The sequence below is a fragment of the Pyrgilauda ruficollis genome, unplaced genomic scaffold (genome assembly GCF_017590135.1).
Source record: "Pyrgilauda ruficollis isolate IOZ18807 unplaced genomic scaffold, ASM1759013v1 scaffold41, whole genome shotgun sequence".
Classification (NCBI taxonomy): Eukaryota; Metazoa; Chordata; class Aves; order Passeriformes; family Passeridae; genus Pyrgilauda; species Pyrgilauda ruficollis.
Window position 1 is genome coordinate 2896198 of NW_024525601.1, and position 13869 is coordinate 2910066.

Below are 13869 nucleotides of genomic sequence, written 5' to 3' on the forward strand. Positions count from 1 at the left end.
TTAGTAAGAGCTAATCACTGCAGAAGAAAGTCTGTGTTTTACAATATCAAAGGTTTGTGTTGCAAAAGCCAGAGCTCCAGGAGGTATCTGGGGAAGCTGTGACCAGTCACACAGGCTGACAATCTGCTGCCATGGCTCAGTGTTAGCAGCAGTGTCAATAAAAAAAGCCATCTCCTGGGAGCAATCCTTTTCCCCATTATTGTCTTGTGCATTAGATAGAAAATGCATTGTACCACTGGCCTTGCCATTGTGTTGTGTGTGAAGTATTTGGCTCTTATGTGCTTCCTCTTTGAAATTTTGTTCTTCTAGCTATGCAGTGAAATAAATCTCCTTCTGCAAAGGGAAATTATCAAAAACTTTGTAGAAAGCAAACATAAAATCAAGTGTGTGACAACAGGGATCATGTTGTTTTCTAAATTTTGTCCATCTCTTGGTATTACAAGCTGTTGAATGTTGAATGTTGCAAAACACAGAATTGCACTCTTCATTAAAGAGATCTGTTTATTTCTAAGGTATCCTGCTGTTGCTGAATTAACATCTCTTGAAGGTCTTAAAAGAATTAAAGTCTATCTCAGCTCTTGTAACTGTTGCAAATGCAAGGCATATTACATTGACTGGGTCTTCTATAAATGCAAGACATACAAAAAAATGGATTTTTAAATTAATTCTGTTTAAGCACCTGAAGTAACAAACCTCCTAAATCAAAATATTTATGATGTACAAAACCATGATAGTGACAATACACTCTTGCATGTACTTCTTCCCTGAAAAAAGGTAAAAAATTAACAAAAGCCCAACAAACGGGAATTATATCAATCAATGCATAATAAGAACATCCCTAAACTTATAAGACAATAGTTAAAATCTGAATAAAATGGGGTAGGAATAGATTAATACCTCTAAGAAGTGGAAATGTGCAAATGAAGCAAAGTTGTCTGTAATGCTGGATGTTTCTAAATAATATAACTTGCCATAAGATGCAACTTTGACACCCGTACCATTGCTGCCATTTCCTGAGAGACAGAGAAAACAAAGGCATGCAAAATTTGTGAAAACCTATGCTTGTATCACTAGGACATAGGATACACAATTAGTCTGTTGGTTTTGTTTTGATTTTTGTTTGCAGATTCTTTTCACAATTACTTTCTGGCTACTGCTTAGGCAACACCTCACTGAACAGAAAGCGCTTCGGCTAAAAGAAGCTACTTTATCTGAGGTCAAAGTTGGAAGTGAAGAAAATGAAGAAAAAGGTAAAGCCAGATCCAATTTAGTCCTTCAGTCATGATAGAAGTTCCAGTTACTGCGTTTCTCTGATGCTGAAAGCAAATTAGCAAGGTATCTGTTATTAGCTAAGAAAGATATTATAAAATCTGTGTGCACCTATCTCTGAGATATAGAAGTAAAACACTTTTGAACTTTAGAAATTCATATAAAATGTTCTTTACTGGAAGGTAATGAAATTACTCGTTTTAGAAAGATCATGGAACTTTCAAATGATCAGTTTACTGCTGTGTTCCCAACTCCAACCAGGGGATTAATTGCCCTAAAGTTTAACCACAGGAGATGAGTTTACCTAGGAAAAGTTGCTAAATTCCTTGAAAGCTGTATCGGTACGTAAACTCTTATACAGACACAGAAGTTAAAATACAAATTTCAGTGGAAAACAACAAGCCTATATTTTTTCAGTGGAGGGGCTCAAGCACACCTGAGAGCAAAGTTTACTTTCATAGATTCAGCTTACCTAATAGCTCAGTGACCTGTTCTTTCTTTTGCTACTGGACACATGTTCCTCCAAACATTCCTTGCTCTCTCTCTCTGGATGTTAAACTCAAGAAGTTCAGTGCATTGAAATGGTAGAAAGTGAGCTCTGGAAGCAGTGGTGTGATTTTGTCTCTGATTAATTACAATCCTTGTCTCAGTAAAACATCTGATCAGTGTCAAAGCTGCACTACAATGATTTTCAAGACAAGAGCCTGAGGAGGGGGATGGTGAGTGCGACAAAAGGAGTGGGCAAGCCTCTTGATGTTGAAGTTTCAATATTGCTCTCAATGGAAAGAAAAACAACTGTACTGTGGTTCTGGCAAGCCCTGTTATCTAGATACTGGCACATGCACTTGCTGCTGGGGGTCACCCTGCCTTCCACATACTTCATAAGGTTAATAACTGGGGAATTTTGGTCTCTTCATAGGGCCAAAGCAGCTTTTCTTTTCTGGCCCAGGTGCAGCACAAAATCTTGGATAAATGATAGTTTTTTTGAAAATCGGCAGTGTTAGTGCAGCATTTATATTTTTAAGCTTCTTTGGGTTTATGTTAAGGTTTTCCCTTGCTTGTAGTTTTTGAGGATAAACACAATATTATCTAAAGGATGAAACTCAAGGTGAGAAGCTCAAACACAAAAAGAGAGCTTAAACTCAAGAGGTTTCTGGTGGTGCTGGTGGTTTCTTTGTTTTCCAATTTAAAAGGTTGCTTACTTGAGAGTATAAGAATATATGGAAGTGTTTTGGCTGTTATCCATTGTGCAACCCTTAAGCTCTAATTTTCCACTACAGCTGCTGACATTTCAGACAAAGTGAAGGTGGGTGTCTGGTAAGGATGTGTAGCAGCAGGTTTAAGCTCATACGAAGTTAAAACCCTTTTCCTTGCTCTGGAGGCATGCATGATTAAGAATTACAGTCTCTTGTGAATATTGATTTTAAGTTTCTGTGTCATGTGCAGAGATTTTACTTTCCACCCATTTAAATTCTTACTAAAAGTCCCCAGAAGAAACAGGCCAAATGTGACTCTGTATTTGCAGATGAGGAGTCGCAAGAGGGAGAAGTGTCAGAAGAACAGGAAGAGGAGAAGGAAGAGGAGGAGGAGGGAGAGGAGGAGGATGAACAGGATATTATGAAAGTCTTGGGGAAGCTGGTGATGGCTATGCTAATCAAGTACTGGATTTACGTCTGTGGGGGCATGTTCTTCTTTGTCAGCTTTGAGGGTACAATTGTCATGTACAAAATCATCTACATGGTACTGTTCCTCTTCTGTGTGGCACTCTACCAGGTAAGGGAGAACTGTGTTAATTGAATTTTAGCCTTGAATAGAACTGTTCGTACTTTTAGCATGGTAATAAAGTAGCTCCAAATAGAATTCATGAACAGTGAGCTTGTTCTTTAGTTATGCACAACAGAATAAGACCATTTGAAGGGATTAAGACTAATTTTCCTTTGGTTTTTGGTTATAGGCAAAGACAGGTAAAGTGCACATAAATTAGATACAATGCACACCTCTGCTCTGCCATGCCACTTCACCATAAGCTTTGGAACCTTTGTGGAAAATTCTGAGTCCAAGCATATTCTACATAGCCACCAGGTTTTTTGACAGCTGGTCCACACCACTTCTACACCCCAGTGAGCATGGGAGTCCCTCTACTCCTGGATTTTCATCACCCAGTGGTGATGAAATGAGCTGGCTGAAGCTGTCCCTGACTTTGTGTCTGTGGCCCATGTCTCATCAGACATTTTTGCACAAAAGTCTTTGCTTCAATGCATTTGCATCAGGACAAAAGCTATCTCAAAAATCTGTGCCTGCCACTGGGTGGATAATCATTGCTTACTTAAGACCAACTGGGAAAAACAGTGTTCTTCATTCTTGTTCAACAGTACAATGTTATCAATATTTCTATCGGTGTCTTCCTTCAGCTCGTGTCAGCATCTTTGGTGTGTGATTTTCAGGTACACTATGAATGGTGGAGAAAGATTTTAAAGTACTTCTGGATGTCAGTTGTTGTTTACACGATGTTGGTACTTATCTTCATCTACACATACCAGTTTGAGTCATTCCCTGGGTTGTGGAAGAACATGACAGGCCTGGATGAAAGGAAGTAAGTGGTTTTGATTAATTTTTTATTTGTATCTTTTATCTGAGTTCAGTGTGATGGAAGGATCTGAGGGTAATCTTCCTTTTCATGGGAGAAAAACATCATGTAGCCATTCTCAGGCATAGCTGATTTTAGGCACTCGATTATGAAGCCATGGATTTATTGGTGTAACCATAGAAGTGAGCAAGACCAACAGAGGATCTCAGAGTTGTATTTTCTCCAACTGGCTGCTTAGACCTTTGGTTGCTTCTGTTCTCAATACAGTGCCAATACTTTCTCTTCACCACTTTGACCATAGGAACCAGATCCAGGGAAAGATTAAGAGTAGATCTGTAGGATGTTTGGAACTGATGAGGGTGAACCTGCTCTCCAGTTAATAAGGAGGACTGGGATTCTTCATCCTAATGATGAGTTGGGCATTTCTCAATAGGAGCTTACACTGGAAAGTATAAGCAATGAGTGGATCTCCAGTGCAGGACTTTCAGTCAGAGAAAACTCATCTGATTCAGGAGATCTGTGGCAGGGTTTGTTCATTTGACTGTACTTTTACAGTACCTCTCTGCATTACTGCGTCTGAACATAAGATACTTGAATTGTAAAACTTGCTAGTTTGGGAGAATTTTAGAAACCAAAACCACGTAAAAAGTACCATCCCCTTGTTTTCTATTGCAAATAATTTGTAGAAATGTCTCATGGAAAGAATATTTTGTGTGAAAAGATGCCTTAGTGGAATACTTTTTTTTTTCCCAGACTAGAGGACCTTGGCTTAAAACAGTTTTCTGTGGCTGATCTATTCACACGCATCTTTATCCCCACCTCCTTCCTACTGGTGTGTATCTTACACCTTCACTATTTCCATGATCGGTTTCTGCAGATCACTGATTTAAAAGCTGTAACCAGCAAACAGGACAACACTATTTACAGGTAAGAAGCAAAGTAAATGCAACTATTGATTATCTGTATGGAAATGCTGTTTCTGACTATCTTGTAATGCTCACTTTTCAGTGGATGTTGTTTGCCTTTGCTATGACTACCTGGTTTTAAAAAGAAAGTGCACAGTATCCAGCACCCCACTACAATCAAAGTATCTGTCTCTCCCCATTTTTGCCTACATACTGAACTTTTTCATTTTAAGATTTTTCAAAGGTACTAACGGCATTTATATATTTATTTAATTGGCTTTGACCTTAACTGGAAGTTAGGTGCTTAATTACTGTCTGTGCCCTTTTGTATGTGTGTTCCTGTCAGTAATAAGAAATACAGCTTTTATTTCGGGTCACTTCTTTTTTTTCAACATCCAGTTTGAGGTCCACATGAAGATTTGGAGATCTGTGGAAAACACCACATTTGCATTGAAGTTAGGCCTTTTCATAAAGTTGAACTTCAGAAATGGAAAAATTCCAAATTTGTGGCTACTTTTCATAGTACTGACCCTTGGCTATGCTAGACATCTGGTGATTTCATCCAGACGTTCATTAGCATTTTTTCATTAATCTGGGACATCGCTTTTCCAGTGTTCAATTCTTATATATTTTGCTGCATAAAACCAGTCTGGCCTGGGATCCTCAGCCAGGAGTATAAGAGAGAAATGGTTTTGTAGTACATAGTGTTATATTATGCAATAACAATTATGTTAATTCTTTGAAGAAAGTAAGTAATTTAGACCCCATTTTTAGAATGTTCACCTGTCTAGTGATAGGTGTATCTCAGCTGCACTTCTGTGAACAGGGACTAGCTGCATAACACCACACAGACCACAGGGAATAATACCACAGGGAATAATGCTAGTTACTTAACAGGGAATTATGTTCTAGGTTATGCAAGATTTAAAAAGAATTTCAGATATTTTTCATACATTCAATCTGATATGAAGCTACTTCACAGTGTATGGTACAAGTATGTGCCATGAGAATAAACTCCAGTTTTGTGGAATGCTTCCAGTTTCTATATTTTAAAGATTGCTAATACCAGAACAGATCAAACTTGATAAAATTTCTTAATAAAGATGGGGGGATTAAACTTAACATTTAAATGTCTGTCTGTGTAATAACTCTCCTGTTGCTCTTCTTGAATTGCTAAATGTGATGATAGATTCAAGGGCGCTTTTTTAATGGCCTGTAAGCAAACTTCCCTTGCCCATAGTGGACTTTTGTGCAGCAGTAGCTACATGTTAAGGGCTTGGAATTGGCCAAGTCCTGAAAACAGAGCCCAGATGTGTCTGAGCTGAAATGGGCATTTGGGGGAATGCTATACAGTTTGCAGTAACTCCGCAAGCTCTCTGGCAGCCCAAAGTTTGCACTTGTGCTGAATAACAAAGGAAGTTTCCACCTCCCTTCTAGTGTGACCCAATAGACACAGAATAAAAAGACCCTGAGGCACTCATAGGATTTTGATGGGTTCACTTTGCCTGTGCAACTGCTACTTGAAAATCTTTCCATTACGCATGAAAGATACAAGAATATTATACAGCTTTCCAAATGGTGGCATGAAGAGGATCACTGTGACTAAAGTCACTTTATTCCTGAAGGATGGAACTGATGGTGAAGACACAAAATGTTTTAATGCATTGTGAGCAAACATTTTTGCCAGGAATAAATAGCCTTGAGATATCACACTGAAGGTGGACATTCATTGTCGTACCAGGCTTTTTATTAAAGTCACAGATGAAGGGGATTATGTGATATCATCAGCTTTTTTTATCTTGGCATTAGAATGCTATTTTTTGAGTCTAAATGTGTACTAGATTGTATTAAACAGTCACATAAGTAGCTAAATATTTTTAATTGTTAAATGTGTCATATGTGCTATGTTTGCCATTTTACAGTATTTTCAAAATCACAAATATCACATATCTCCTTTGTTCCTCCTGAGAAGCTTTAACTATTATGACCAATACCCAAATCAGAACAGTTTTCTTGGTTTGTACTCCTACTAACACTGCCTGGCATATGAAAATCCGGCTCTTTACTTCCCTTGGTGCAATAAATCAGTATTGAGCATCAGCTGACTTTATAGTTCAAAGCTTCACAATAAGAGCACAGCTGACGTCTGTATTGGTGATGCATAAAGCCGGATAAGAACTAACACAACAACCATCTTCAGCTTAACAGTAATGCTGGCAATAGGTTGCAAGGGCAATTAAAACAGATTCAAGATTCAAATATATGTGCAGTTTTCCCTCAAAGCTACTAAAAATTAATTTTCCTTTTTTTTGCTTTGAAGACAGTAGCAAAAAACAAAAACTTTACTCAACAAATGCTTTACCTTTTTAAACTGCTTTTATGCTGCACCTTTGGCAACAAAAAAAAACTTAAATAAAGAAACAGAACCTTCATTTTGAGTAATAAGACAGAACTCAGTCCTTTTAATAGTAAACTTCTTAAAATAATCACAGCAGCTGGGAGCTGGTCATGAAAGCAATAAAGAAAGCACGTCCAGTTCCTCCATCTGCTTTTGAACTGCCAGGTGTGATTACAGTACTACAGTTGTGTGTAACTGAAGAGTCCTGTTGAAATTGCTAAGAATGTTCATTTATTAAAATGCAGCTTCTCATGACCAAAATTTGCAGAGTGAGTTGAAGAGTGAAGGTCTGCCAGCTGCAAAGAGAGAGCACAGAAACTGGCACTAGAACTGGCAAAGTGAGGCACTTCTCACTATTTATAAAGGTGTCAGAACTGAGTGTCTCAGTTTTACATCTGCAAGTGAAAGACAAGTTCTCTGATTAGGACTTTGCAAACCCATATCCTTGCTGTACCACGAATTATGAGGTGGCAGAGATAAAGACGGTGAGGTAGATAGTTTCTCTGATATGATGCTCTGCCATAATTACCTTTACATATTTTTTTAAAATAAAAAATATTTTAAAAATTGGTGGTATTCTAAGGCTTACTTAAAGCAGTAAAGGCTGTTCTCACATTTTGAGGACTATGAAAATTATCTGTAGTTCTGGCTGTAGCTGCATAGGATCTAAATGTCTGAGAGTTGCATTTATAAGCTTCATAGACTTTTCACTGTATGGTGTATGTTAAAATTTCAAAGTGTGTGTTGTTATGACACATTGTCATAACACATTGGTGGACAGGAAAGTGTGTTCATTCCTATTTAACGGCTTTCTTTTCTCTCTCTAATTCATTTCCCATTTTCATCTTGTGCTTTCATCTCCCACCTCATAGCCATGCCAAAGTCAATGGCCGTGTATATCTAATAATTAATAGGTGGGTACTTCAATTCTTCCTTTCCTTTAAAACCTATATACCTTATTTTTTTGGTTACTTCTTAGTTGCCTTAAAGCAAAGTATGTTCTTGCTGCGCAGTACTGTGAAGTAAGCAGGGAGATAACATTGTTCAGGTGTTGCAGTTTCCTAAAGCTGATGAAGCATTTAATACACCTCTCCTGCATATTTATACATTGTGAGTTTCTTCTCCCAGATGAGAATTCTCCTAAACTTTGCCCACGCCTCAATGCAGGAATAATTGGTGCTATTTGTAATTGGCTGCAGACAATAGATTTGGTTGAGGAGGCTCGTTTATCTACCCCTTGTTTGTGCATGGAAAAATGCATGTCTGCATGCGCCTGTGTACACACAGACACAGAAACACAGAGACACACATCCCTGTCTTTCTCCAAGAATAAGAATGGGAATTTGAGGGCCCTGTTCGGTTAAATATGTGGTATGTACACGAGTTTCTACAGACTGAAATTTCAGAGTTGGAAAGGAAACACTGAACCCACTGCATGCTAAGGCTGTTAATTCGCAGGCTGAGTTGGGGGCTGCAGGATCCAAACTAGAAAAACTGCCATCATGATCATCCCTTTATAAATGGCATCTTGAAAACTCCATAAATCAGATCCCTTTCAAAATACTTGACTGGAATAAATGTGAGCTATTTTTAAGTCATCTCTGAGAATAGAAGGACTTCTGAGTTGTTGTCATTACTGAATATAAACAGAAAAACCAAGAAGATGCATTGTTTAGTTATTTGTGACTACCTGCTCTAACAAGAAGTCAATTTATGAGTCATGTTTCATGCTCCTTCTTCAAATGTCATCACATGGTTTGAGTCACCGTTCCTAAAAGTTCACCAGAGCTGGAATTCTGGTCTACAAAAGCCTGTATTTAAGTGAGTGGTGAGGGCAGGAACCTTGGCTAAGGCAGGCAAGGTAGTTGCCAAGGGGCACGGCCAGGAGGCAAGGCAGGACTTTGACCCATGGGCAGTCAGGAACATGAACCAACAACATGAGGTGAGGATCAGATCTGGAATCCGATAAGAGGGTCAGCCACAGCCTGGTGAGGCCCCAGTGAATCCGTGGAGATAAGCCAGGTGTGCAGTGAAGGCAGGGTGTCAGTCTGCATGTCAGGCTTAGGGTCAGGGAGGCGTGGGAGCAGGCACAGACACTGCTGCAATGCAGCCAGCACAACGCGGTGGAGGCCTCAGCATGGACACAGCACCCAATGAAAGGAGAGGGACCCTCTGCACTAAGTTTTCCTGGCCTGTCCAAATCCCCTAACAGGGCTTGGATTCAAGCAGCATATCCCCTTAAAGCCCTGTAAAGGCACTCAAGGTCCTGCCAGTGGAAGTATGGCACTGCGTGCTCAGTTTGAGTTTTGGAGACCAAATATTTGGGAGATGGGTCACTAGCATTCTGCAGAGCAGAAAGATTTCTGTTCTTAAGGCTTTGCATGAAAGATCCTTGAGAAATTATTTTAGCCAGGAAGTTTCAAGCAATTCATAAATGGCAAAAAATTATCAAAGACAAAAAATGCTTAATAATGCATTCAATTAATTAATCTTCTGCTCTAGTAAATTGCAGATAGGTGAAAGTACTAGGAATCCAGCAAGGACCTGTGGCACATGCCTGATTTTAGTACCACTGAAATTGCTTTGTTGCCAAAAACTAGATCTATTGGTATACTTCTCATTATTGATACCGTATTTAATGAACCTGAGAGTAAGAAATGCTCTCAGCTAAAAGACAGTACAGTAGTGGCTGTACCTTCAAGGCTTGTTGCCTGCATTATCATTTAGTTATTTCTCTCCCTTAGTATCAGACATATTGCCTTTATATGGGGTAATTTCCCACTAGTATGTGGCTTCCAACAATGAAGCCATCTCACTAGCTGTGAAGATGTATGGGGTAGCTGGTCTTAAAAATTCTAAACTAGTGAAGTTGTTATATGTAATGCCTCAGTGTTGTTGGTCACAATATAATGTTATCTCATTGTGGGAAAAAAAGGAAATTGGAAGAGCAACACTGGCAATACATGAGGAAGTTTTGGAAGAAGGATTCCAAATAGAATAACTTTCCAAACAGTGGCCAGGGCATTTTATCTATCCTTGGATCTCCTAAGTACATGATCCAATGCTCAAGCCTACTGATGCAAATAAAACTAAGCCTACTGAAAACTAAACTTATGCTGAGGCTTTATCAGGTATATAAAGTACATGTACCAATCTTTATAACCCCATTTGGCTCCTGGATCTCCAAAATACAAATGGGAGTTATATGAATAAGACAAAGATGAGTCCACTCATACCAAATCCTATAGAGTTACTGTGTTTCTGTCCAATTTACACTGAGGTTAGTCATTAAGTCATTGATTTACATCAGTGTGAATAGATTTTTTTCATTATAAAAGTCACTTGGGAAGATACCTCATAAAAATCAATGCAATTGCATATATACAAAACCTGTCTGATTATATGGTTACTTTCATTTCATGGTGCATTGCCTTTTAAATGAGCGCTGATGGTTTATAATTACCAAGGATCTCTATAACGTGTACTGAACTGAAAATTCATTCTCTCTTCTTTATACATGACGCTCCTATTGGTACTTCATTAGAGTTAGTTATGTCATTTTAGGAAACACTGGTGTTTAGTAAATTTATAGAGATTTGAATATCCTTTTAGTATATGCTAGCTGGTATGTGACTTAGATATGAAAATAATTGAAGAGTCTCAAAAAAGATGATTGGTAAGAGTCAACATTGCTTTACTACGGGCAAATCATGCCTGACCTATTTGCTGACCTTCTATGATCAGGGTGCAGCATTGATAAATAGGGACAGAGCAACTGACGTTGTCTGCCTGGACTTATGCAAAGTATTTGACACTATCCCATATGATATCCTTGTCTCCAAATTGGAGACACATGGATGGACCACTTGGTGGATAAAGAACTGGCTGGATGGCCACAGACAGAATTGGTCAATGGCTCATTGTTCATAAGACCAGTGATGAGTAGAGTCTCTCAACACCAGTACTGGGGCTGAGACAGTTCAACATTTTTGTTGGTGACATGGACAGTGGAATCGAGGACACAGGCTGTGTGGTGCTGTCAGCACACTGGAGGGAAGGGATGGCATCCAGAGGGATCTTGACACACTCAGGTGGTGGACCCATGCAAACCTGATGAAGTTCAGCAAAGCAAAGTGCAGGGTCCTGCACCTGGGTCACGGCAATCCCAGACACACCTATGGGTTGGGCAGAGAAGGACAGACGGTAGCCCTGAGGAGAAGGGCTAGGGTGTGGTGGTTGATGAACAACTCACCATGAGTCGGCAGCGTGCACTCACAGCCCAGAGCCAGTGGATTCCTGGGCTGCATCCAAAGGAGCATTGTGAACAGGTCAAAGGAGGTGATTCTGCCCCTCTACTCTGCTCTGGTGAGACCTCGCCTGGAGTGCTGCATCCAGCTCTGGGGTCTCCAACATAAGAAGGCCTAGAACTGTTGAAGCAAGTCCAGAGCAGAGACACAAAGTTGATAAGAGGACTGGAGCACCTCCCTTACAAAGACAGGCTGAGAAAGTTGGGGGCTGTTCACCCCAGTGAAGAAGAAATTGCTTGGAGACTTCACAGCAGCTTTCCAGTATGTGAAGGGGGCCTACAGGAATCTGGAGAGGGACTTTTCATCAGGAATTGTAGTGACAGGAGGAGTAATGGGTACAAATTGAAAGAGGAGAAATCTAAGTTAGATATTAGGAAGAAATTCTTTACTGTTGAGTGAGAAAGTTGGGGGCTGTTCACCCCAGTGAAGAAGAAATTGCTTGGAGACTTCACAGCAGCTTTCCAGTATGTGAAGGGGGCCTACAGGAATCTGGAGAGGGACTTTTCATCAGGAATTGTAGTGACAGGAGGAGTAATGGGTACAAATTGAAAGAGGAGAAATCTAAGTTAGATATTAGGAAGAAATTCTTTACTGTTTAGTGGTGAGACATTGGGACAGGTTGTCCAGGGAGGTTGTGGGTGCCCCAGTCCTGGCAGTATTCAAGGCCAGGTTGGATGGGACTCTGGGCAACCTGGTCTGCTGGGAGGTATCCCTGCCCATGGTAGTGGATACTTTAAGGTCCCTTCCCACCTAAACTATTTTATGATTCAGTTTTCAGTAGCCAAAGCTACTGAATAAATTCTTGAGTATAAGATTTTTTTCAGGTTATTAGACACTCAGGTTCATTGCCCAACCCATGATGAGGAATTTTAGACATGAATGTGGCTAAAATGTGATTAAACTTTATTACTTGATATTTTTTGGTGTTTGAATGTCTTGTTAAACTTCTAATTTTAAACCACCTTTTCTGCTGTTTGACAATTGGCATGGTATTTCTACTTCAGGATTGTTTAGTCAGATTTCTGTAGTTTTTCCTGCATTTGAGACTCCAAAGTTTCCGTCTTGAAGAAACTGAAGCTCCCAAATGATTGAAAAATAATTCTGCTTGTTTGAATTTCTCATTAACTGCCTAGCCTATTCTCTTAATTTTTAATCATCAGGGGAAAAATATATATATATACATTTTTAGTTTCTTGAACTGTAAAAATCCTAAAATTGGCAGAATTTCCTGTCTAAATAGTAATAGGCCAGAATTTCACATCAAGAAAAATAAATCCCTGAGATGGTACTCTGGCGTTTTAGAACAGCCTTACAGGTGCTTGAAAGTATGCTGAGTGTAGTCATTTCAACAGCATAACCAAACATTTAATGACCTAATCATACACTTGCCAAAGGGAGACTTCATTGCAAGGAGTCATATGCAAAAGGAAACTGGATTTTCTGTAGCTATGGGAGGTGAGTCCCAACAGCACAGCTTTGGGAGAAAAAAGAAAACCATAAGAAAATATTTATCTTCTCTAGTAAAGAAAATATATATACTGAATAATCTCAGGGGAAAAGGCATCATGGCACTAGAGAAATATTGTTTCTGTGTTAAATCGGTCGTATCCCAGTTTTGGTAGTGTGAAGCTTACTGATAGATTTAAATGGAGACTATTATAAATTAAAGAAAAATTCTCAGTGAGAGAGAGAATGAATGGCACTATCAAAGACAGATATTATAAAAATCTTCTGAAGGTGCAGCAGTGGAATTCTTGCTTTTGTTTGTTCCCAAACTAATAGCTGGAAGAAAAATTGCAAATTCCAGGTGCATGTTTTAATTGGAGGAAGGTGGAAATGCGTTTACAGTGATAGGCCAGATACTTGTGATGGTTCAGCTGCATTACTCAGAGCATGGTACAGTGTTGACCACATTTAGCACTGGTGTAAATAGGTTTCCCCTTTCCATCTGTGCTGCAAATCCATGTTTCTTTATAGAAGCACCCCGTGAATGTCATGATGGCATGCTCTTGGCATCAGAAGGCTTCTGCAGGTGGAGTAGGAGAATGCTTTATGATTTGTGATGTAGCATGAAGTATTTGTCAATGACCTTCTTCTGTAACCCCTCTGTTCTCATCTCCCTTTTTCTTTCTGTTCCAATTACTTTGAGCAGCCTCAAGAAAAAAATACCAAACCACCAAAATGAGTAAGTCCCCTGTGAAGTCATGAAATGTTTCCTCTTAATGTCATTTCATGCTTCTACATCTTAAACTCTGACCATTTTCTCCAGTGGGGAAAATGTCAAGTTTAAGTGTCAATACCACTCATTACTAACTAACCATTAGTATCTGAGTGAGAAGTAGTTTACTAATACATTCCAACGACTCAATTTTCAGTGTGTGTTTGGAGAGAGTACCAGAATCA

The 13869-nt window shown here is 39.2% G+C and overlaps 1 protein-coding gene across 1 annotated transcript in view; it reads left to right on the forward strand.

Annotated features, from left to right (window-relative positions):
- PIEZO2 (piezo type mechanosensitive ion channel component 2) overlaps positions 1 to 13869 on the forward strand; it is a 290144-nt gene that overhangs the window by 204084 nt on the left and 72191 nt on the right. Inside the window, exons 14-17 of the mRNA XM_041477660.1 lie at positions 1127 to 1250; positions 2795 to 3042; positions 3714 to 3862; positions 4610 to 4783. Of these exons, the coding sequence (XP_041333594.1) occupies positions 1127 to 1250; positions 2795 to 3042; positions 3714 to 3862; positions 4610 to 4783 (695 nt within the window). The remainder of the gene's footprint in view (positions 1 to 1126; positions 1251 to 2794; positions 3043 to 3713; positions 3863 to 4609; positions 4784 to 13869) is intronic.